Source organism: Peromyscus maniculatus, chromosome 8, assembly GCF_049852395.1.
Source record: "Peromyscus maniculatus bairdii isolate BWxNUB_F1_BW_parent chromosome 8, HU_Pman_BW_mat_3.1, whole genome shotgun sequence".
Classification (NCBI taxonomy): domain Eukaryota; kingdom Metazoa; phylum Chordata; class Mammalia; order Rodentia; family Cricetidae; genus Peromyscus; species Peromyscus maniculatus.
Genome location: NC_134859.1, coordinates 85,809,172 through 85,833,952, shown reverse-complemented (window position 1 = coordinate 85,833,952; position 24,781 = coordinate 85,809,172). Strand labels below are relative to the sequence as shown.

Here is a 24,781-nt window from a genome sequence, read left to right as displayed (position 1 = left end):
TCTCTGTGTAGCCCTGGCTGTCCCGGATCTCACTCTGTAGACCAGGCTGACCTCAAACTCAGAGATCCACCTGCCTCTGCCTCCCAAGTGCTGGGATTAAAGATGCATTTTTTGTTGTTGTTGTTGTTGTTTGTTTTTTCGAGACAGGGTTTCTCTGTGTAGCTTTGCACCTTTCCTGGGACTCACTTGGTAGTCCAGGCTGGCCTCAAACTCACAGAGATCCGCCTGCCTCTGCCTCCCGAGTGCTGGGATTAAAGGCGTACGCCACCACCGCCCGGCCTAAAGATGCATTTTTTTGTTCATTGTGTATAGGGGAGCACACCACAGGCCACGTGTGGAGGTCAACGGACAATGTTCGGGAACTGCTTCTCCTCCCATCCTGTGGGTTCTTGGAACTAAACTCAAGTTGGCAGGCATGAGGGCAAAGCCCGTGTACCCAGCCCTCTCGCCAGCCTCGCCGTGCTTAGAGCTAGAGTTCGAAGGGGAAAGAAAGCAGGGTTTAAAAAGTAATTGAGGGCCAGGAGGAGTGGCCTAGCCTTTGGGATACAGAAGCAGGCCTGTCTCTGCATGGGGCACGTTGTGAGTTCCAGGACAGCCAGGGACACACAAGGAGACTCCATCTCAACCAACAGGAAGACATGAGAGGAGGAGGGGGACATGTTGGACAGCAGAGTTCCAGAGGGAGCGGGAGGGGACAAAAGGGGAACAGGAGTGAGTCCGGTCAATATTTCTATAGATGTATGAAACCGTCGAAAACCAAATATTTTAAAAAAGAAACCATAAGGTTTGACGTTTATTGCAACTTGCCATGTACCAGTCATTGTCATAACTTCACATGCCATCCTACTCCGTTTAATCCTCACAGCTTTCTCAAGAGGGTAATAGTACTCTCCCACTTCCCAGGTGAAAGAAAGGAGAGACACAGAGCCTAACCACCTACGTTCAAGTCACCGACCTGCGAAGTGGCAGACATGTCTTCCGAGTCCATGCCCTCTATGCTCACACCAGCAGCTCTGTTCCCTCCCCTTTGTAATGAGTGGTTCTTATGTGTGTGAGTGTTCTCCCTGAACATATGTGTGTGTACCTCAGGGGAGCCTGGTCCCTTTGGGGGTCCGAAGAAGGCACTGGATCGCCTAGGACTAGAGTTGCAGATGGCTGTGAGCCACCCTGTGAATGCTAGGACTCGAACCCGCATCCTCCATAAGGGCAATCAGTGTTCATAACTGCTGAGCCATCTCTTCAGACCCATGATTGTAGTTTTTATTATTTATTTACATGTTTATTTATTTGGGGACAGGGCCTCACTATGTAGCCCTAACTGGCCTAGAACTCACAATATAGGCCAGGCTGGCCTCAAACTCATAGAGATCCACCTGCCTCTGCCTCGCGAGTGCCATGATTAAAGGAGTTCACCATCACACCCAGCTTATGAGACCCTATTTTAAATAGTAATAATAAAAATAAAATAATAATAATAATAACAACAACAATAATAATAATAATTGGGGAGGTGGCTCAGTGGTAAAGTGCTTTCTGCCTAAGCGGGGGACCCGAGTCTGGCTCTTCAGCATCTATGTAAACACTGTGTGATGTGCACTTATAACCCCAAAGGTGGGGGACAAAAACAAGTGGATCCTCAGCTAGGCTACCTAAATCAGTGAGCTTCAGTGAGAGACGCTGTCTCAAACAATAAGGTTGAGGATGGGCGCAACCCATACCCTTAATCCTGGCACTTCAGAGGCAGAAGCAGGCAGATCTCTGTGAGTTCCAGCCAGCCAGAGCTCTACAGTGAGACCCTGTCTCAAGTGGGGGAAAGCTCTCTGCCGGATTCCCACTCCTAGGCACCTTGAGAAAGTGTTCTCTGTGGTGACACCTGGCGGTCGAAAACGTCACTGCCTAAATTCCTTGGTCTCCCCTACTCACATTCAACAGGGTTCTGGTTAGACTGGTCTTTGGACCACTCCAGATTCTTCTCATCATCTTACCATCCCATGAGACCCAATGCTTCTGTTCAAAGGGTGGATTTAAGACCTCTCGTTGCTTCTGTTTTTAAATTTTTAAATTTTATTTATTTTATGTGCATTGTTGTTATGCCTGCATGTCTGTCTGTATGAGGGTGTCAGATCCCCTGGAACTGGAGTTACAGGCAGATGTGAGCTGCCATGTGGATTCTGGGGATTGAACCTGGGTCCTCTGGAAGAGCAGCCAGTGCTCTTAACCACTGAGCCATCTCTTCAGCCCTCTGAAGAGGGCTCTGTTTTAAAAAATAAAAATTGTCTGTAGCCAGAGATGATGGTTTATGCCTATAATTCCAACACTTGGGAAGTGGAAGCAGTTAGATCAGGAGTTCAAGGTCATCCTCAGCTTCATGGAGAATTCCAGGCAAAAACAAAAGTCTCTCAAGTTCTCAAATTTTCAGCTAGAAAGTAGAGCTGACACAGCCAGCCAGCTCCGGGGGTTTGCTGGGAAAGAGAATATGAACAAAGCCTAGGATCTCAGTACTCAGGAGGCTGAGGCAGGAGGATTCAGAGTTAGAGGCCAGGCTAGGAGGGGAAAAAAAAAAAAAAAACGAAGCTGAGCACAGGAAATGGCAAAGGCCCTGCCCTGGAATGTCACCCTGTACGTAATGATTGGTGTTTCTGAGAGTGGCTGAGACCAGGATGAGAGGCACACACTAACTAGGTCACTTCTGTTGCCCGCCCTGGGCTGGGAGCACAGCAAAGCAACATCCCTGTACACAGCCGAAACTGCTCAGCAGCCACACTCTGCTCCCCCTGGACGTCCTGTTCTGGTCCCATAGGACGGGGCAGCCCTCCACACTGCGTGAAGCCCAATTCCTGAGCGACTCCCAGTGGCTCTTCTCCAGCTGTTCAGTTCCGTATTCTGGCTGCCGATGGTGGTTCATGCACGTAACCCAGCACTCAGAGGCTGAGGCGGGAGGATGGAGAGTCTGAGACCAGCCTTGCTCCATGAAAAGACCCTCTCCCCAAAAACCAAACAACCAGCCCACCAGCAAGAAGAAAACAGCCAACCCTGGCCCTGCTTTGGGCTCATCCTTTCAAAGGAATTTTTTTCTTATTTTCTCTGCTCCCTATTCCCAGACCAACAGTGATTCTCCTTGGCTTAATTCCTGGAGCACTTATCATCTTGCATTGTGTCCTGCTCCTCTGGTTCCTATTACAACCAACTTAATTTATTCATTCAGCAAATATGTATTGAGTATCTGCTCCATGGCAGCTACTATTGCAGTTACGGCCAATGAGCAAGATCCACTCCCAGGGATGACCTATTCTGGTGTGGGAGGTAACCACTAAGCAAACACACCAAGACACAGAAGTGATGTCATGAGTGAGGAGTGCCTTGAGCAGAACACTGACTGGGAGAGCAGAATAGAGGGTGGGTTTTGTGCGAGTGGTCAAATCTGGCTTAGGGAATGGAAAAGGCAAAGTCATTTTGCCAACAATGATAGCTACAAGAACAAGAAGATGGTCAGGATGGCCAGAGGAGAGTGAAGGGCAGACAAAGGAACAGGGGATGTGATCGGGGATGGGGAGAAGGGGCTACATATTTAGAGATAGCCCTGGCTAGCCTGGAACTTTCTGTATAGAGCAGGCTGGCTTTGAACTTGGCAGAGATCAACCTGCCTCTACCTCCCGAGTGCTGGGATTAAAGGCATTACAAAACATACACATTTTACATGAACAACCCAATGGGTGTACACACACTTGTGGAAGGTTCACAATATGGGACATTTCTATTACTCCAGAAAGCCCCAACATGGCCATACAAGTCCTCAATACTGCTCTCTGAGTACCACTCTTTTTTTTTTTTTTTACTTCTCTCCAGGCTGGTCTGGAACTCACAGAACTGTCTGCCTCTGCCTCCCTAATGCTGGAATTAAAAGGCATGTGCCACCACCACCAAAAATATTTATTTTTTTTGTGGATTTGTATTCTCCTGTGCTGGTGTGTGTGTGTGTGTGTGTGTGTGTGTGTGTGTGTGTGTGTGTATTTTTGTTTTGGGATGAGTTCTTCCTCCACAGTTCAGACTTGCCTTAATTTATGACCTCCCTCCACTCCCTAGAGTGCTGGAACTCTACAGGGATGTCCTTGTAGCCAGCTTTCTCTATGGTGTATGTGCATATGTGCATCCAGGTGCATTTGTACATGCATATGAATACAGAGACCAGAAGAGACTGTCAGTTGTCCTTTATTGCCCTCCACCTTCTTCCCTTGAGACAGGGTCTCTCACTGAGCCTGAAGTTCACTGTTTCAGATAGTCTGGCTGGCCAACAAGCTCCTGAGAACTGTCTTTGCTCCCCAACACTGGCACTGTAGGTATGTAGGGCCATGTGCAGCTTTTGTGTGGATGTTGGGAATTCAAACTCAGGTATTCATGCTTGCATAGCAAGTGATCGTACTCACTGAGCCATCTCCTTAACCCCACACACAGCTTGTTTTTCTATCTTTGTCTTTGTTTTTCTGTCTTTTTTAAATGGGTTATTTTATTATCTTTATGAATATGGATGTTTTGTCTGCATGTACATCTGTACATCATGTACACGCCTGGTACCTGCAGAGGCTAGAAGAGGACATCGGATTTCCTAGAACTGAGTTACAGATGGTTGTGAGCTGCCACATGGCTTCTGAGAATTGAGCCAGGATCCTCTGGAAGAGCAACCAGTGTTCTTAACCACTGAGCCATCTCTCTGGCTCTGTCCCCTTTTTCTGTTCTTTTCCTTTTCCTCCCCACCCCCAGCCATGAGGAACTGAACAGGTGTTCTACCATCAAGCTATACTCCCAACCCCTCTGGAACGTAAGGTGTAGCTGAAGCTAGCCTCAGTTTGCAGCAACCTTCCTGTCTTAGCCAAGCAAGTGCTGTTTAATTCATCACTGTGAAATTGCTGTAATCACCTAAGTGGTCCACGGCTGTAATGTCAGAACTTGGGAGGCAAAGGTTAGATGACTGAAGATTCAAGGCTAGACCAAGCTACACAGTGAGACTGTCTCAGAGTGGGAAAAAAAAAATAAGAAAAAAACAACCATAAAACAAAACAAAATCCCTCCATGATTACTATCATATATGTCTTGGACTAATTTCTCTTGGGTATATGCTCATGAGTGGAAATGCTAGGTCATGTACTATGTATTAGTTATATAACCTACTTTTAGCAGACATTGCCAGTTTTCCAAAGTGGTAGTACCAGTTTACACTCTCACCAGCAGCCTATAAAAGATCCAGTGGTGCCCAGGCATAGTGGTGCACACCTGTCTTCCCAGCGCTTGGGAGGCTGGAGGAGGAAGACTGATGAGAACTGTGGGCTAGCCTGAGCTACATAGTGAGACCTTGTCTCAGAGGGGGGAAAAACGTTCCACTGGGACCAGTGCCGCCGTCAGTCTTTTTGACCTCGGTGCTGTGCAATGGAATAAAGGTCTTAGAAAGAGTGTGCCGGTTCAGCGTAGAGTCCTGGCGGGCAGCAGGTAGGGGTGGGCTGGAGACAAGATGCTGCTAGGTTAGCAGGAGGTTAGTCTCGTCATCCAAGAAAGCTGGGACTGGCTGATAAGATGAGTGAGGCTAGGCATGGCAGTGCATCCTTTTAATCCCGGCCCTTGGGAGGCAGAGGCGGGTGGGCCTGCTGTGAGTGAGGTGACACAGTGAGTTCTAGGCCATCCAGAGCTATCTCGTGAGACCCTGTCTCAAAGGCAAGCGAGCGAGCGAGCGAGCAAAAAGATGAGGGAGGGTAAGTGGAAAGAGACAGGTAAGTTCAGATAGTCATTTCAGACAGGGTCCAGCTATGCCGTCCATAGACCTCTCTATCCTGCCACCGTCCCCCAAGTGCTGGGATTACAGGCCCGCACTACCACGCCCAGCTGAACACTAGACTTGGTCCATGTGTTGGTGGACGTGCGCATGCGCAGAAGCCACAGGAGGTGCGTAGAGGCCAGGGGACAGTTTGTGATGTCTTTTCTCTCCTTCCACTTTTACACGGGTTCCAGGTTTCAAACACTGGTCGTCATCAGACTTGCAGGGCAAGGGCTTTCCTCAGTCAGCCAGCTCACAGGCCTCTAAGTTCTGGCTTTTGCCTTGAAATGCTGAGTGGAAACCCGGTCAAAAGCAAAGCAAAGTTGGGAGAATGAGAGGACTATTTGCTGATGGCAAGACTCAGGGAGAGTTAGACGAGCTAAGGGGTCACATAAGGCTATGTAAGTGTGCAGTGTCTCCTGGAGGTCAGGCCACCACGAGCGAGCGTCAACACAGGCTCCCTGTGTCTCTGTCTTGGCAAGACTGGTAACTGCCGGCTGCATGAATAGCTTGTGCGGCCTGCAGCAGGCAGACCCGGGCTAGGAGAGCAGGCCTGCCCCATCCAGCTCTATAACTTCACCTCAGACCTTGCAGGGTTAGAAGTGTGATCACATATCCACGTGACCCGGAACAGGTGAGAACAGAAACATCTCCTGAGTTCCAGACACCAGACACGGATCTTGTGAGGCTGGCACCTTCTCCTCCCACTCACATTTTCCAGGTCACTCTAGACAGCCCTGCTGAGGAGGCTTGAGTGCCGGGAGGGCACCCCCTGTTCCCTCTCCCAAGATCAGCCCTTCCCCCCAGTTTCAGAGAAGCACTGGAGAACACTGGACGGTTCATTCATAGACTTGAGTGTATTTTCTCTATCCAGCGGTTTCTTCAATGACAACTGGGCCTGTACAATACACACAGTTCACTCCATTAAAGCTACAGGGTTGGGGGGTTCAGGGCCCCTGAGAAGCAAGCATCACAACCAGAGGCAAGCAGCAGCCAAGGGGTGGGGAGGCAGTGTTCTTGGAGGCTAGGGAATTAGAGAAGGCGGATATGAGGGGTTACTGGAGAGGGGCAGGAAGCCTGGGCTGCAGGGGGAGCAGCCAGCAGTTGGGTGGAAGAAGCAGAGTATGGGGAGGTATGGTTACCATCACCATTATGGGCTGGGGGGCGGTCACCATCACCACTAGGAGCCAGGGGGAGTGGTATGGCATATCTGTGGATATTTCAACAGGAACTGCTGTATAAAAGGGACTGTACAACATAACCTATAATACAATGTTTACATATGATACAAGGTTCTTTCCCTCTTTGGGTTTTAAAAAATAAATGTACAATTCCAGAGCTTTGGGTAAAAAATATATCCACTCCCAGAGCAGGAGCTGCAGCTGATTTCACTGCTGCCACGGCCCCCGTTACCTCTTCAGAAGGGCCAGGAAGGAGGGTGAGGCTGTGCCAGGGAGCCCCACCCAGTAGCTGCCAAGAGCCCCTACAACCCCTCAGCCCTGGAGCCCGTGATGGGAGAGGGAAGGGTGCCGGAGAGGTAACAAAGCCTTGCCGGAGCCCAGCTTCTTCTTTATAACCGCTGCTGCCTTTCCTCCCCACTCAGGGAGGCGCTAGCTGCCCTAGGTACTGGGTCCACCCTGAGTCTCTAGAAAGACAAAGGGCAGGGTGGGGGTGAAGACAGATGGCCAGACTGTGAGGTTGGCGGCAGACACAGAGCCAGAAGAAGGATGACAATGCCCCCCGTAGCAGTGAGACACCCCCAAAGGCAGAGAGGTATGGGGAACAGGTGCCCCTGACTCCCGATACCACTGCACTCTACCCACTGCCGGGCAGAGAGGCAGGGTCCTGTGTTTCCCTGAGCATCTTGATGCCTCTCACCGTCACATACCCAGAGATCTTGGGGAAGCTTGGGTGTGGGATTTGCAGGGGCTAATGGGTACTAACTCTCTGGCCTTCTGATACTGCCTGCCTTCAGGAACAGGTTGGCCCACAGCTTTCACATGTAGGAAGGACAGCAGGTGGAGTCTGGGCAGGAAGGGAGGGAGGGAGGGAGGGAGGGAGGGAGGGAAGGAGGGAGGGAGGGAGGAAGGGAGGGAGGGAGAGTCGACAAAGGTAGCACCAAACAGAAGGGATCCTCAAAAAACAAAAGTAAAAAAAACCCAAAACAACCAAACAACAACAACAACAAAACCCACTTGTGATAATCTCCCTACCTTATCAGATGCACTCTTGCTCCCTAAGAGGGGACCTGTAAATCTCACACACACACACACACACACACACACACACACACACACACACACACACACACACACTGTCTCGGGGGTGTATATCCAGGGATCTCAGCCCCGATGAGGGGGAAGTGAACAGGTGGCGGAGAAGAAGACTTCCAATGCCTCCGGTAGGTACCACAGCTGCGATCCGGGAGGGGGTGCTTCCTTCCTGCTCGGGTCTGGAAGCTCCATCTCTGGAACAGACCTCACCGGGGGGAGGTCAGACACCAAGAGTGTGGAGGAGCATGGTAAGAGGGCCGCAGCAGGATGGACAGACACGCTGATGCATTCTGGTAGGTCAACCCAATCCTCCTCGTAGCATAGGAAGAGGCTCCAGGGGAAAGATGGCCGATGTGGGTGGCTGAGGGCATCGTGCAAAGTGCTTGAGTGCCAGGTGCCAAGGACCTAGGTGGGGGCAGCTGGGCCCCTAAACTCTCACTGACTATTAGCCTCCAACTTGTAGGAGAGCTCAAAGAGGAGGTTCTGGTTGTCGATGACCTGGAACTGGCGCACATAGGCCTTGGTCTGCAGGTGATGCGGGGAGGCCTCCATGTCCAGGCCTGGGGTGCAGAGAGGGAAAGGCAGTCAGCTCTCAGCTTCCTTTTATCCCCTATATGCATGCAGGGCAGGGCAGGGCGAAGGGGTGTGAATGGGGACAGCCATTGGCAGGAAGCCCAAGGACAGAAAGAAGAACTGAGCAGTGTGACAAAACATACACTCATGGAGCATGGGGTTCCCCCAATCCCTCCGCTTCCACAGCTCTACTGGGAAGCCAGCTCACTGAGTCCCGGGTACTCACAGAGGGGCCGGCTCCGGTATTTTCGGATTGTCCTCACCTTCTCAGCCACGGAATGCTGGGAGATGACAAGGAATTAGCCCTGGAACGGGCACAGACAGCTGCCTCCCCCGTCATTCTCGACCGAGTTAGTCAGTTCTCCCATCTCCAGGCTCCCAGTGACGGGGCCTCTGAAGGGCCAGAGGGTGGGTAATAGCAAGGTGCCAAGAGAGGGAGGTAGCATTGCCCCCAAACTGCCTGTCAGCTTTGCCTCTGGTGGGTGGGTTGCCACAGTGACGCCACCAGAGAGACAGTCTGGAGTCTGTTAGGCAAGCTGGGCACCAGAGAAGAAGGCTGCTATTTTGAGGAAGTGACAGGAGAGAGGGAGAGGATGGTACAGCCCCTCACTCCCAGGACAGGGGCGGGCAGTACCACTCACCAGCTTCTCAATGTTCACCAAACCATCCACAAGGGTCTTACTCCCCTCATGCAGGAAGGTCAGGTCTAGGGAACAGAAAGACAGCTACATGAGGACTGAGTCGGCAGAGGGAACCCATCCCACCCTCCGAGACACATGCAGCTTGGGGGGGGGGCTTCTCTGCAAGTAGGCACTCACAGCTGAATTGAGAGGGGGCTCAGCGCCAGGCTTAGGGTGTGGGAGAAGGGATTGTGGGTAGGAAAAACACAGCATGGGAGGGACTGACCTTTGAGGATCAGGGGCACGAAGGGAATCACAGGAGGCTTCATTTTGGAGATGATTTCTCTGTAGCTTTTATGGTTCCGGCAGGGGTCCTAGCATTCCACAGAAGGAGCAGAAACAGATGGGCCCCCGGCACCCCCAAAGATGTTTCCCATTCTCGAGGGGCTGATGAAAGCCAACCCCACTCACCGTCAAGTTCTCAAATTTGCGGAAGAGGTTCTTGAATTTCCCTGGCAGTTTCTGCAGAGCGTTCGAAGGAAGAAGAAAAAAAGAAATGTCAGTGTGGAGCTTCTTGAGTTTCATGGAAGCATGTGATTAGTCTTCCTTAGAGGGTTATGGGCTTACATGTCTTTCAGGGGAAGGAGACGCTAGCAGGTGAGGACATAGAATCAGTCCTAAGGGTAAATCAGGGAGCCTGAAACTGCCTGAGGAACAAATTATTCTGGACACAGTAAGACCTCTGCCCGTGCAGGCACCATGCACCAAAGCGCTCCCAGTGAGAGCTGGCTGAGACTCAGCAGACTCATAGCAAGGGCACTTGGGCTGGGAGTCTAGCTTTTTACTAATCTGCAAAGACATGATGAGCAAAGCTCTATGCCCTGAGAAGCAGAGGCCAGAAGAGGGCATCTGCTTCCTTCCCCTTGGCACAAAGATTTCCCCACAGAGGAGCAGCAGCAGCAGCAGCAGCAGCAGCAGCAGCAGCAGCAGCAGCAGCAGGGGCACACAGATCCTGAGGTGGGATGAGTCTGGCACTGTGGGGAGAGAAGGGAGAGGTCGCCTCACCTCCCAGGTGAGCCGCAGGCGGCTGACGGCAGCATTATCCAGTCCCATAACCACAGCGTAGAAGGACAGGAGGTCCTGGTTCTGCTTGCAGCTGTGTAGGAGGGGGAGGCGAGGTGAGGGGCCGGGGGTCGGGGGCGAGGGTAGGGCGCATCAGGGAACTGCGACCTTCCCTTCCCGGCCTCCAGCAGCAGCACTCACATGGCGGCGATCTTGATGAACTTCTTGAGCAGCTGGACCCGCTTGCCCGGGGCCTCACAGAGCAGCACCTCCGTGGCCACCCAGTGAGTGACCTCGCTGCAACGCTGCAGCAGCAGCTCCAGGTTGGCGGTCTCCCGGCGACCACGCTCCCCGTGGAACACGTAGTCCACGAACTCCAGCTGCAAGCCCGGGGCAGAGCGGAGAGGCCAGGGCAACGGGAATGGGAGTGGGAAGATGGCCGTGAGAAGATGGCCGCACAGAGCACATGGAGAAGGAAAGACAGGAGTGAGTGGGTATGAAAAGAGAAAAACAGGGACAGGAGAGGACATAACGGAGACAACTAATGTGAACAGTGTTCTCCACCTAGTGAGCGTGGAGCGACTATGCACTGGCTGAAATCTGTTATTTTCCCCGTGGGAGACACTTATCACTGCCTTTTATCTTCCTATCTTTCTTTCTAAGATTTTATTTTAGATGGCTCAGTGGTTAAGATCACATATTTTTTTAAATAACTTATTTAACTTTATGTGCATTGGTATGAAGGTGTCAGATCCCCTGGAACTGGAGTCACAGACAGTTGTGAGCTACCATGTGGGTGCTAGAATTGAACCCAGGTCCTCTGGAAGAGCAGCCAGTGTTCCTAACCCCTAAGCCATCTCTCCAGCCCAAGATCACATATTGATCTTGCAGAGGACCCAAGTTCAATTCCCAGCACCCACATCAGGCAGCTTACAACTGCCTGTTACTCCAGGGAATCTGATACTTCTATGACCCCATACACAGAAATATACAAGTACTCGTGAATAAATAACAATAATATTTTAGAAAAGATTTTATTTGGGGGACTGGAGATATTGCTCAGTGGTTAAAATGTGTACTGATCGTCCAGAAAACCTAAATTTGGTTCCCAGCACCCACAAAAGGAGGTTCACAACTGTCTGTAACTCTAACTCCAGGGGGATCTGATGTCTCACCTCTGTGGGTACCTGCATCACATGTGTGCATGTATGCATGCACACACATACACATATACACTCACAATTAAAAATAAAATAAATCTTAAAATAAATTTGCCAGGTGTGATGGTGCATGCATTTAATCTCAGCACTCAAGAGGCAGAAGCAGGCAGATCTCTGTGAGTTTGAGGCCAGCCTGGTCTACAGAGTGAGTTCCAGGACAGCCAGGGCTATATACTGAGACTCTGTTTCAAAAACAACAACAAAAAAAATTAAGACTAATATTTATTTGTGTGTGTGTGTGTGTGTGTGTGTGTGTGTGTGTGTGTATCTATGTGCACATTTGTGTAAAGGCCATGAATGGGCATCAGAGCCCCGGAAGCTGGAGTTACAGGTGGTTGTAAGCCACTGGTTATGATGGGGCCAGGACTCAACTCTGGCCCTCTGGAAGAACAGCAAGCACTCTTAACCTCTAAGCCAATTCTTAGGCCTCATTTTTTTTTGTTTGTTTTAATTTACTTACTTTTATTCATGTGCATTGGTGTTTTGCTTGCATGTATGTCTGTGTGAAGGTGTCAGATGTTGGAGTTACAGACAGTTGTTAGCTTCCATGTGGGTGCTGGGATTTGAACCTGGGTTCTCTGGAAAAGGAGTCTGTTCTTTTAACCACTGAGCCATCTCTCCAGAGCCCCCACACCTTTTTTGTTTTGATATGGGATTTCCTGTATCTCCAACTCATCATGTAGCCCAGGATAATGTGGATTCTTCTGCCTCCTCTTCCCAAGTGCTGAGACTACAGGCATCCACCACCACACCTGATTTATTCAGTGGAGAGGGCCAGGCCCAGGGGTTCGTGTGTGCGAGGCAAGTACTCCACCAACTGAGTCACACCCTCAGCTCGACAGCAAACATCTTTATGACTCCTGATAGGAATTCCAATTCAGAGTCTATGTGGGCAGCACCCGAAACAGGCTGCTGGAGAGGCGCTCTACTGTTTTCCCGGATGAGGGACAGAGGCCTACAGAGGTTATACTTGTGCACTGCCCACGTGTGTGCTGCAAGGGAGCCTTCGAGGCTAGGACTAGGACTGTCTGCTGCACGGCCCGTGCCCCCCACCCACCCCCACCCCTGTCCAGCACAAGCCTCAGTCCCACCTCATGCACACATCGGAACAGCTCCCAGTGGAAGGCAGTAAGATGGTTGGCAACATCTTCAGGTTCCACCCGGTGGATCTCTGTGTCTCCAGGCGAGACCTGGATCTCCTCAGGAAGGGGTACCTGGTGGCAGGTGGGGTCAGAGGAACTTGGCTCCCTGCGGTAGGGTGCTCTCAGCAGCCCCTCCCCCCAGCTCTTGTTACCAGCCAAGACAGGTGAAGGAATTCTCACTAGAGCCTCATAGCTGTCCCGGGTACAGGCAAACAGGTGGCTGTTGATGCCCAGAGTGGTGAACACACAGTCTTCTGTTGGCTGGAGGAGGACCTTCTCTGCAGAGGAACAGGCTGTTCAGCTTGGGCCACCTACATCTCTCACATGCATACCTGAGCCACCATCACCCTTCCCAGCCAGAAACCCATAACACTGTGCTGACACGTCCTAGATTATAGGATTCCTATCACCACCAGCTTATACCATATTCATATGAAATTTGTCGAACGTTCTCTCCTGCATTTATAGACTCCACCCCATATGCAGCCTGTCTCTCTTTCATCTCTATGACATTGGACAGGCTGGAGTAACTTTTTCTTTATGGAAAACAAGGCAAAGATTAGCATGATGGAGCATGCCTGAAGTCCTGGCACCTAGGAGGCCGAAGCAGGAAAGACTGTAAATTCCAAACCAGCCTGAGGTTTTATACAATACACACACACACACACACACGCACACGCACACGCACACGCACACGCACACGCACACACACACAAGCTATGCTACATTGCTGGCTCTCTGCCTCCCCACAGAATTAGAACCTACCCTCTATCTTCAGCCTTTAAAAAAAAAAAATGGAGCATACAGGATGCTGGGGAGAGTTGTGTGTGAAGGACCAGAATACAATCTCCAGGCGCGTATTAGGTAGTACCCAGGACAGAACCCAATGATTCTGAACCAGTGTGTCCCAAATTTAAATGTGCATAGGGATCCCCTGGGTGGGAGGGGGCCGGGTCTGGTCCAAATGTAGATCTAATCCTGTAGGTTTGGGGGAGGGTCTCCTAGGTGACGCACGCACCAAGGCTGGACCCACGATGACACGTCTGAGCATCGAGGATCTAGAATTTAGCGTTTACCCCTGCCTGATGTGCTGACCCTCACCTCCAGAGGAGGCAACAGCTACCAGGATGAGGGCATCCTCACGCTCTGTGGGCTCTTCCGAGTACTGCAGCTTCTCGGTCACAGAGCCCAGGATGTCCTGCACGGATGCTGAGAGGCGGCTGCGTATGGTCACGTAAGAGTGGTCAGGCATGTAGACCCGGCAGAAGACTGCACAAAGACAAGAAGGGTTCTGTGAAAGGGGCTGAGGGGACTCCATTGAAGATGCAGAAGGCTCAGGGACCTCATCCACCTCCCTGAGCCACCCCAGAAATTATGCTTTTCCTAGTGGCCATACTCACTCTCATCAGAGCCCCGGAAAGCCACCCGGGTCTGCAGACAGGAATCTATCCGGCGGAAGTGACGGAAGAGTGGCTTAACCTGCTTGCTGGGCGGCTGGCTCTCCTCTGGAATCCTGGCATGAACACAGCCAGGCATCAGCAAGCCCTGCCAGGCGTATGGAGCCCCAGGCAGGAACATTAAGCAGGGATAGGACAACGATCAGCATAGGACGACTGTCCAAATGACCCAAATCAAATGCCACCTCTTTCAGTGGCTCCTTCATAGGCCACTCATCCAGGAGGCAAGGTCACTCTCTTGTCTCAAATGCTATAAAACAATGGAACCATGTCGTTTATGTTCGTGTCATCTTTTCTACAAGATTGACAGGTTTTGAGGAACGGGATTAGTTTATGTGGAGTGTTTTTCACCCTTCAGGATCTAGCACACTTCTTGGCACATGATAGATAGTAAGACATCAGATGTCTGAATTTTGCCGAAAAGGACTTCACAGTCTGGGAAGGAGACAGACGTGTACGCAGCTACTTCTAACACCAGCCAGGAAGTGTTGGTGAGATGATAAAGGTACCGGAGGGCGATGTGGCGTGGGGGAGGACAGAAACTCTTCCTGAAGGGGGAATCTGAGATGTTTCCATGGAAGAGATGGCCCTTGACCTGGGCCCTAAAGGATCACGGGAAGAACAAGTAGGAAACGCACAAAAGTTGCCAGAGTAACAGGTGAAGAGGGATGTACGAGGGGAGATGGGAAAGATCAGCAGATGGCGGGAAGGGAGGGGGTGCTGATGCTGTGCTGGGGCATTTAACTTGGAGATGTTAGGGAACATGGATGCCTTGGGAACAGGAGGGTGGAGGCATCGTTTGTGGAAGTCTGGAAAATATCTTCGGTGTCAGAAGAGAGAAGGGAGACGATGCAAGGCCAGGAGCTGAAGTCCTGAGCGGGCTGTGGCAACAGTCTAGGTGAGAGTTAATGAACCTTGTAGCACCAGGAATGCAGAGGAGAAAACAAGATGTACTCCTGTCCTGAAGCTAGTGAGGTCAATTTGGGGGAATTCTGCCAACTGTTTGTTTAGGTAAGAGCGAGGGTTAAACCCTGGACCTTACACATATTAGACAAGCAGCCCACCACTGAGCTACATCCGAAGCCCTTATTAATTTTTTTTTTTTAATTTGAGACATGGTCTCACTAAGTTGTCCAAGCTGGCCTGGAATTGACGATTCTTCTGCTTAAGCCTCCCGAATACCTAGGATTATAGGGAGGTGCCACCACGCCTAACTGATAGATATGGTTTTTGTAAGATTTATTTGTATTTTGAATGTGTATGGATGTTTTGCCCGCAAGTGCACCACGTGCAAGCACTACATTTGGAGGTCAGAAGAGGGCATCAGATCCTCTGGAACTGGAGTTACAGATGGTTGTTAGTGGCCATGTGGGTGCTGGGAATCCAACCTGGATCCTTTGGAAGAGCAACAAGTGCTCTTAACCATTAGGCTATCTCTGCAGTCCCTGCTAACTGATTTTTTTTTTTCAAGACAGGGCTTCTTTGTGTAGCTTTAGCTGTCCTGGAACTAGCTCTGTAGACCAGGCTGATCTTGAACTCATAGAGATCTGCCTGCCTCTGCCCTCTCAGGTGCTGAGATTAAAAGTGTACTTTCTAAGGACAGCTATTGAATATGTGTGTGTTCATTCATACACACACATTTTGCAAACTTGAGGTCAAATAAATTATTATGAAAAAGACAGTTTCAAGCCAGGCAGCATGGCACAAATCCATAATCCCATCTTGGAGGCAAATACAGAAAGATTGCTTCAGGTTTCAAGGACTCTGTCTCAAAAGTAAATAAATAAGAAAAAAGAAAGAAATGGTAGTTTTCTAAGTTCTTTTTTGCTGTTTGGTATTGCATTTTTACGCATATGTAACAATGTGGTGGAAATATTATGTAACCACTACTGCAGATCTCATCCCAGCTCAACAGTCAGTGAGACCTTGTTGATAGCTTGCTAAGAGAATTTACGCTATGAGAATCAGAGTGATCAGCCAGGGCTGTTTCTCATAAAGCACAGGTTGTTAAATATCTGCCAGAACACTACCATATTAATAGACAAACAGATGGAAAAATGGACCAAAAACTAAAAAAGCCTGGACCTGGGCCTGGTGGCACAGGTCTACTGGGGAATCTGAGACAGGAGGATTACTGGTAGAAGCCATCTTGGGCCACACAGTAAGTTGGGGGTTAGCTTGAGCTATATAATAAGACATGTTACTTAGCCCTCCCCGCCCAAAAAAAAAAGACTGGGTTAGAAATAGGGTTCTGTGGTTCTGTGTTACTCTCCAGTAAAGAAAAGAAGCTGAAAGAAACTATATTGAAGAGTTGAAGGGACTGGAGAGATGGCTCAGTGGTTTAGAACACTGGCTGCTCTTGCAGAGGACCCATCTCTGTCCCCAGCATCCATGTGGTGGCTCACAGCTGTCTGTGACTCAAGTTCCTGGGGACCCAATGCCCTCTTCGGACCTCAGCGCACCCAAGCATGCAGGTGATACACAGATACACATGCAGGCAAAATGATAAAAATAAATAAATATCTCGAGAAGCAAGCAAGCAGACAAACTCATATGTTGAAGCCACAAGACCAGAGGCAGCTCCTATAATAGAGGAATTCGGGGAACCCCTCCCCCTCACTTTAGCTCCACTGTCTCCACCAGCTGGTGCAGCCTCAGAGTGTCCTCTCGGAGGTCTTGGTAAAGGGACTCATCCTTCATAATCAGCAGATACAGTTCCTAGGGAGAGTGTAACAGATGAGATGAAGGTAGATGTCTGATCCTAAGGACCACTCACTGCGAGGGCTGAGGCAGGGCCTCCGTGCCTCAAGCACTCAGGAATCACATGGACCAAAGCCCACTGGCATCTTTTGCCCCAGATGCCCAACTTGCAGAGTGTGAATCCTTCAAAGGGCCCCCTTCCAGAGCTGAGAGCCAGCTCATACACCTTTCCCTTCCCAGGCCCACCTTGATAATGTGGCCGGCCCCTTCTTCCTCTTGTAACAGTCCTTGGTAGGTATCCAAGAAATGGAGGAGTAGAGCCAGACAGGCTTGCTTCCGGCCCAGCCCCTCTGGACCCTCCACATCCCTTGACTGAACAAAGCTGACCCCTAAGTTAAGTAAAAGTTCCGGAGAGCCAAGGAAATTGGGAAACGCAAACTGCCCCCACATATTCTGGGCTTGGGTACCAGAGGAAAGGTTTTCAGGGCCTTGGAACCAAGAGTTTTACTCATACCAGCCATGGTTTTGCTGAGAGTACAAAGAGTGAGGGCTTCAGCTTGACCACATTCAGCTCTTGCCTGTTAAAGAGGTTCACGTAAGAATACTGCCAGGACCCATCTAATCTCCAGCCAACCCACAAACCTGACCTTACCTCATGGTGAGGCCCCATTGTTCTAAGAGAGCCAGACATTCTACTCAAGGGCTTGACAGGTACAATCAGATTCTAAAATAATTCCAAGAAATCAGGCATGGTGGTACAGTCCTGTAATCCCAGCATTCAGGAGGCGGAGGCAAGAGGACCACCACAGGTTCATGATAGCCTGAGCTACATTAGAAGTTCCAAACTGGCTGGGCGTGGTGTCACACCCCCTTAGTCTCAGCACTCAGGAGGTAGAGGCAGGTGGATTTCTATGAGTTTGAGGCCAGCCTGGTCTACAGAGAGAGTTTCAGGATAGCTAGGGATACGCAGAGAAACGCTGTCTCAGAACAACAAAAGTCCAAACTACCCAGGATTACATAGTGAGACCCGTCTCTAAAAACAAAACAAACAAGTGAATGCTGTATGCTACCAAGAGACCCAACCAACAGGCCGGCAGTAGCTCATCCCTAGCTGACCCCACTGAAGCACAGCCATGACCTAATGCTGGTATCAAACCCTGCGTTTAGAGCAAGATATTATTGTTGTTGTTGTTGTTGTTGGATTTTTGAGACAGGGTTTCTCTGTGTAGCTCTGGCTGTCCTAGAACTCACTTTGTAGACCAGGCTGGCCTGGAACTCACAGAGATCTGCCTGCCTCTGCCTCCTGAAGACTGAGATTACAGGTGCCTATCACCACCACTGCCCAGCCTGCACCTTCCACTTGTATAGGTCTCCCCAGAGCACTCCCACACCTGCGGCAAGGCTGATCCTCAGAGCAGCCCGGAGCAGAGCAACTATTGATCTCCACTTTACTGACTGGAGCAAACTGAAGCTCCAGGGTGTGAGGTGATCTGCCCCAGGTCACACAGCCGGTGAGATGAAGAGCTGTATCTCCTCAGGGAGAGTTGGCACTGGGTTGTAGTTTGTGGGTGGGAATGACTCCCCTCCTGGGCTGCCCTTTTATAAGCTCCATAAAAGGATATTACTGGTGTAGCTCTTGTAGAAACTTCTCGGTTGGCAGAAAGAGGGAATGGGTGAGGACAATGTCATCAAGCAGAATATCTGTGGAGATCAACGGGCGTCGCGGATGTCAGGACGGCGCTTCTAGAACCGTCGGGAAACCCTGTGCCCTCGTTTCTTGCCTCTTTAGTAAGGCTGGAGCCCCGGCCACACCTGCCCTGTCATGCTCTGCACACGCGCACACACATGTATGAAGGTTCTGGGCAGCCGCTGCGGGGGTGGGGCTGGCAGCTGCCAAGGCAGCTGGAGAGAAGGGGCGGGGGGGGGGGGGGGGTTTGCCTCTGAAGGCCATGCACACTTCTCTTCAGTGTGTGGGAAGTTGGTCAGATAATCCACCGTGCCTGAGATCTGCTAGAGAAAAAGGAGTCCACAGAAGGGACCCTAAACAGAGAACTGGCAAACACAGAGGTTACAGTCAGAGGGTGTGGGTGTGTGGGGATGTGTGTCCATCCTCCCCTCCCCACGCCTTACCTCGCAGCTTTGACAGGGCAGGTAGGGACCAGCCCCATTAAAGTTAGGAGAGGGACAGACTGCCACCCCTTGTCCTCTGGATGCCCGGAGGTGGAAGGGTTAATGATGAAGAGGAGAGGGGGAGGGGCTCCTCTCACTACCCTTCTCGTCCACACCCCTGTCTGGGCCTGGCTCAGCCAGTCAGCCAGGTACAAGGTCGCCCTGACTTGCAGCCAGCCCTGGGGTGGGGCAGGGCTGCTTGGCACACACAGACAGGCAGGGCACAGGGTGGGGGCCAGGTGTCCTCAGCAGGACAGGTTAGGGCCAGGCCCCCCGGCACTGCTCCAGGTCAAAACCAAGGCTCCTGACAATTGCCCTGCTGCCAGTGCCAGCCAGGAAGGGAGAGGAGGAGAGGCAACACAAGATTGTCTCCTTCCATCCATTTCATGTCACAGATGGGAAACTGAGGCCCACAGCTAAGAGGCACTTGCCTCGAGCCAAAAAGAACCTAGATTACTGAGTTCTTTTCTCAGTATAGAGGCAAACAGGGTGTCAGAGTAGAATCTAGTGGCCACAAGGGGCTGCCTAGACTTCTGAGGGGCTCTGGCAGGGCGTGGAGAGCCCTCAACAGTGGTTTCCTCCTACAAGCCTGGGAGGAAACCAAATGGCTCGAGGATGTGGCTGATATTGGAAATATTGGAGTGGCAGGTTAAGCTGGTAGATTCCCCGAACCAGTTTCTCTGGGGATTCAGCCTGCCAAGCCAGAGAATACGGGTGACGATTTGGGAGTCTTAACCCAGGGGAAACTGAACAATCTGTGGCACCATGCCCCTGCAGAAGAGGAAAGTCAACCTCTCTCTCCCTCTCTGAGAGCTACCCTGCTGAATTCTGCAAGTAAAGGAGAAGCACTCTGGCCCTCACGCCCAGCTCCAGGGATGGGGACCAGGCATAAGGTGGCCTGACATTCTTCCTTTATCTTTATCTCACTAGAGTGTGGATGCTAAAACCAGAGCGAAGGGAAAGGAACATGGGCAGAGTGGGGGAGATGCTGATACGGAGGCTACAGTTTGGCATCTGTCTCTTCCAAAGCAGGCTCTGGTCCAACGCACAGCCTCCCTGGGGAATGTGTCATAGAGACACAGGGTGTGCGGTGTAGGCGGGAAGTTATGGTTAAGAGAGCTCTGTGTGTCTGATATTTTTTCTAATTAAATCCAAAAGGTGTCAGCTCCCCAGGGCAACTGCAGCCTGAGCCAAAAGAGAGGACCCAGACCTTGAGGAAAAGAAAAGGGGAAAAAAAAAAAACCAACGGAGTGGGGGGAGTGACATCTACTTCTAAAGACAGAGCATTTTGCAGAGGATGAAGAGCAACGTGTAACGCCCTCATCTTCAGGGTCTCAACTTTGGGCTCCCAAACCTGAGACCCTTTTGGGTTCAGTGGCCTGTCTAGTTAGACCTACAGACCCCGATGTCCTCTACCTCAGTGCTGACAAGTAATGTGGGGCCTCAGTTCCTCATAAGCCCTTTAATAGGGTGCTGGTGGAGTGAGGTGCAATGGCATCATCATTTAGGGAATAAGCCTCTCGGGTGTGGTTATTATTTTTCAAAGAAGCCTTATGCTGAGGCATGTCAGGAAAGGTGGGAGCCGCTGAGGCCCAGATCCTTCTGGATGCTGCAGTCTCCTGGTGCCTTCCTTAAAGACCTTCAAATTCACCCCCAAGGAGGACACTTTCCCTAAAGGCCGCTGGGCCCTCTGCCTATCCACACTGCCCCACCAAGAGAGCCAGCCTGTGCTCTGCGGGCGTCTATACAGCCAGGGGAATCTTGTCAAGGTTTTCAGGCCTCGTATACGGTCTGGAGGGTGGTAAAACCTCAGCTGGAAAGCTTCCTTCCACCAGGGTGTCAGGCCCTAATTTGGGGGCATGGGAGGGGGTAGGTAGTATCAGGGGCCACGGGAGACTGGCTTAAATGTCCAAGGGAGAGGGAGGATGGCTGAAGGAGAGGATGGTTGGCTTCTGCCCTGAGGATGAGGCTCATGTTAGGAGAAAGGTCGGTGGGCCTACCATGTCCCTTCCCCTCTATCACTGTGGGGTTACCCTCAGCTCCCACACTGGTGCTAAGGACAAGAAAAGAAACCAGGGCACCCCCTTGCTCTGGGAGGGATGAGCAGACTTACCCGAGGCGCCGCTGTCCCTGGTCGTCCCTCCAGCCAGGCGCTCCAGAACCCGGTTCAGAAGATGCTCTGGCCGCTCGGGGGCGCCCAGGGGGGCCCAGGGAGGTGAAGCCAGGGGCTCGCCCGGGGATAGCTCATCTGAGGAGTACGAGGAAGGGGAGCGCAGGGGGACCCCGCACCCCAGCGGCCCGGGCTCGGGCACCTCCTCCAGCTGCAGCCAACACGGCCCCCCGCTGCCCGGCTCCTCCGAGACCCCTAAGGGCTCGCCCCCGTCCTCCTCGGCCGGCGGCTCCAGCCCGGACTCGGCTGAGGGCTCCCGGAGGAAAGCTGGGAGCAGCAGGCGAGACACGCTCTGACGCCGCTGCAGCGGCCGCGGTCCCCCGGTCGGACCGCCGCCCCCGCCAGGGCCGCCACCCCCGCCAGGCCCTCCGCAGCCACCCGGACCCCCGCCGGGACCTCCTGCCACCGCTCGCCCCGCCAGCTGCGACGTCTGCTTCTTCAAAAATTTCTCCAGTGGCTTCATGCCCCCCCCCGCCCCTCTCCTAGGGGCCGCCGGGGGACCCAGGTGTCCCAGGCGCGGGCGGGGGGGGCGGGGACACGATGCTCAGAGCCGGAGGAGCAGAGCCGAGGGCCGTGCCAGGCGCCGGACTGCCAGCCAGAGGTGGCCGAAGCTCGCTGGCCAGAGTCCAGTGGCCAGTGGCCGGGGGAGGTGCCAGAGGGGAGAGGAGCTCGCTCTCAGCAGCCCCCCATGCTGGCTGCGGCCGAAGGGCGGGCAGGCGCAGGGGCCGGTGTCCCCGGCTCAGTGCTCCGGGGCCGGGCTGAGGCGGCAGAGGCAGCGGGCGGAGCGCAAGGCTGAGGACGCGGCGGCGGCGGCGGCGGCTGCGCTCCTGGCCCCGGGGAAGGTGGCAGAATTGAGACCGCGCCCCCTCATCCAGTCCCCACCCCTACCCTGCCTGGGCCCGCCCCCACCCGGCCGCGCGAGGCTTGAACTTGGGCGCTGGTGCTGACCGCGGAGGGAAAATTCGGACTTGGCTTCTGACAGTCGCAGAAGCTAAGGGCAAAAGAGGGAGCTGGGAGGATTTACCAATGGAGAGGGCGCCTGGTTCTCGATTACCGGGTCTCTTGCGATCATTTCAAATAACCAGGGAAAACCTTTGACATACACCTTGACGCGCCTACCTGTACACAGGTAAGGCTTCAAAGACTGCTGAACTCATTGCATCTTTCCCACAGTTATGTGGTCTTTATCTCCCACCCGTGAGAAGGGCTGGGACGGCATCTTGGGTGAACTGGCATTGGCACTGGGGGCGGTACCCACATCCTTCTCTGATAGGGTGTAGTAGGTGGTGCAGGGCCGCCCTGTAAGGCAGGTACCGGCAGGTAGGAAAGAGCCAGGCAGACCAGCAGGTCGTGGCAGGTCTAATTGGGGTGAAAAGAGATAGTAGGCAGCAAGAGGAGGCCAAGAGCACAAGGGCACCTTAACCCAGGTAGTAGTAGCAAAAGGAAGCAAGACTGGAGATGGCTAACTATTGTCACCAAGCACATAACGTTCATGGAATGGGAGAAATGTTGCCCTTACTCCTGATGGCCACGCCAGAGCATTCTGCCACCAAGGGCACACAGAGACACAGTGTGAACACATCCAGGCTAGGTATACACAGTGAGGGAGTGGCACCAGGATCCTGGTGGGTTGGGGCTCCTTGGACAATTCCCCAACCCTGTTTACTGTGCACCAGACAGGCATGGATGGACAGGAATGCTAATAGCTGGGCGTGGTGGGACTGACGGGGTGTGTACGACACTTGTGTTGCTGTCTGTGCATACCCAGTTCCATGTGTGCATGTGTTCACAGAAATAAAGCTCTGCACACCCATCTGCGGATTTGGAGAGGGAACAAAAAAGAAAACAAGATAGCTCTGATTTTGGCTAAGAAGCTAGGTTTGAGAATTGACTTTCTGGGCTCCCTTACTCGGACACTGGGTATCTCAAGGTTGAAGGTAGAAACTGGCTTACAATGGCTCAGAGCTCCCCAGGTAACCTTTTAGGAACCAAATAGGAAGAGGGGAGGGCTTCTCTTCTGCACATGCCACAGTTACCAGATTAAGCGGTTGCCTTGGTAACCTCCTCTCTGGGCAGGATTTGGGATTGTCGGTTAGGAAGGGTGAAAAATTAGGGAGTGTAAAGGGTGTGGGGGCTGGAAATAAAAGGGACTGAGAGACTTCTAGAAACTAAAGGCTTGGTTTCCAAACCCTTCCTTCCATTCAAGACCTTGAATCAGAAGAAAGGGAGGCATTAAGTACTCCTGGAACATCAGTGGTTTCCACTCTGGCTACACACTGGAACCACAGAGGAGCTTTTCAGAATTGCTGGGGCCTGGGTCACACCATAGATCAATTATGAGATCCTCTGAGGCAGGCCCAAGGCTTGTTAGCTTAGAAAGCTCCCCAGGTGATTCCAACACCCAGCATTGGGCCGGGCAGTGGTGCAGTGGTGGCGCACACATTTAAGCCCAGAGACAGGAGGATCTGAGTTGGAGGCCAGCTTGGTCTACAGAGTAAGTTCCAGGACAGGCTTCAGAGCTATAGAGAAACCCTGTTTCAAGGAAACAAACAAAAAACAAAACAAAAAAACACCAACCAAAAAAACCCAAATAGCTAGAGTTGGTCAACCCTAGCAGGCTGCAGCTAAGAGGTATTTGCAATTGCAAATCCTTGTTTTACCTACAAGGTAGGTCCATGAACTGATCCTCCTGAGTGTGGGGGGTGGGGGGATTGGTAGGGAGGCCAACAAGCTTAACTGAGCCTGTCCAACCCATGCCATGAGCTTCTAAAAGAGGTACTGGACAGGGCTACCCAAGGCAGGAATGTATCTGCCCCTCACACTCCCATTATTTCTGCCCACAGAGAGGCAGGCTGGGAGGGCAGAGAGAACCTGAGGGCTTTGCTGAGCTTGAGTTTCTTCTTGCTGAGCCGGTTACCAGGGCAACAGAGCAATGGGATCTAACCGGAGGACTGGGGAAGAGGCAGGGGTGAGGAGGAAGCATCCTAATATTCCTCTTTCCTGCCAGTAACCCACTCCCAAAGTTGGTTGGCATTCTTTGCATGACCCAGGAGACCAGGCATATGGTTACCCATCACCTGTGGGACAGAGGGAAGATGTCTCAATGACACCCACACCACCAGTGTAAAGCTTTGTGGAATCAGAAACAAATGTTTCCAGCCCCACAACACCCAAATGCTCTTCCATACCCGGGGTGGCCTTTGTACAACAGTTGTAAACTTCCACTCAGGGAAAGTTAATTCAAAACTGGTAATTACTCTGTGTCTTCCAGAGTCTCGAGTGAAAGGCAGAATGAACCAGTTGGTGGTTTTTGTTTTCCTTGTCTTTACCAGTACCAAGACTGGTAGCTGTCCTTCAGACTGTAGGCCTTGGTATTTTAGTACCATCTCCCCCTCCCCCGCTACCCCCCGAGACAGGGTTTCTCTGTGTACACCTGGCTGGTGCTCTGTAGACCAGGCTGGCCTTGAACTCACAGAGATCCTCCTGCCTCTGCCTTCCGAGTGCCGGAATTAAAGACCAGCATTTTATGGTCTTTAATCCCACTATGCCCAGCTGCGTAGTTATCTTTCTTGGAAAGTAAAGACAGCACTAA

General features: G+C 51.9%; 1 protein-coding gene across 1 annotated transcript; it reads right to left on the bottom strand.

Moving 5' to 3' along the window:
- Positions 1-6,641: 6,641 nt before the first annotated feature.
- Rapgefl1 (Rap guanine nucleotide exchange factor like 1) lies at positions 6,642-21,778 on the bottom strand. The gene is made up of 15 exons (XM_006971820.4): positions 21,133-21,778; positions 18,473-18,551; positions 17,097-17,232; positions 16,771-16,868; positions 14,094-14,206; positions 13,795-13,962; positions 12,874-12,971; positions 12,643-12,765; positions 10,533-10,711; positions 10,335-10,425; positions 9,741-9,791; positions 9,556-9,643; positions 9,291-9,355; positions 8,876-8,930; positions 6,642-8,636 (listed from the first exon to the last, which is right to left on the bottom strand). The coding sequence occupies exons 1-15, from the start codon at positions 21,650-21,652 to the stop codon at positions 8,512-8,514; spliced, it is 1,989 nt and encodes a 662-aa protein (XP_006971882.1). The 5' UTR covers positions 21,653-21,778; the 3' UTR covers positions 6,642-8,511.
- Between the last annotated feature and the right edge of the window lie 3,003 nt (positions 21,779-24,781).

What these genes read in the sequence shown, in the direction of transcription:
- Rapgefl1 (XM_006971820.4), bottom strand. Translation starts at nt 21,652, where the DNA reads ATGAAGCCACTGGAGAAATTTTTGAAGAAGCAGACGTCGCAGCTGGCG. An exon ending in GCAAATTTGAGAACTTGACG is followed by an intron (nt 9,644 to 9,740) that starts GTGAGTGGGGTT and finishes GTGGAATGCTAG; the next exon opens with GACCCCTGCCGGAACCATAA. An exon ending in ATACCGGAGCCGGCCCCTCT is followed by an intron (nt 8,637 to 8,875) that starts GTGAGTACCCGG and finishes TCTGCACCCCAG; the next exon opens with GCCTGGACATGGAGGCCTCC.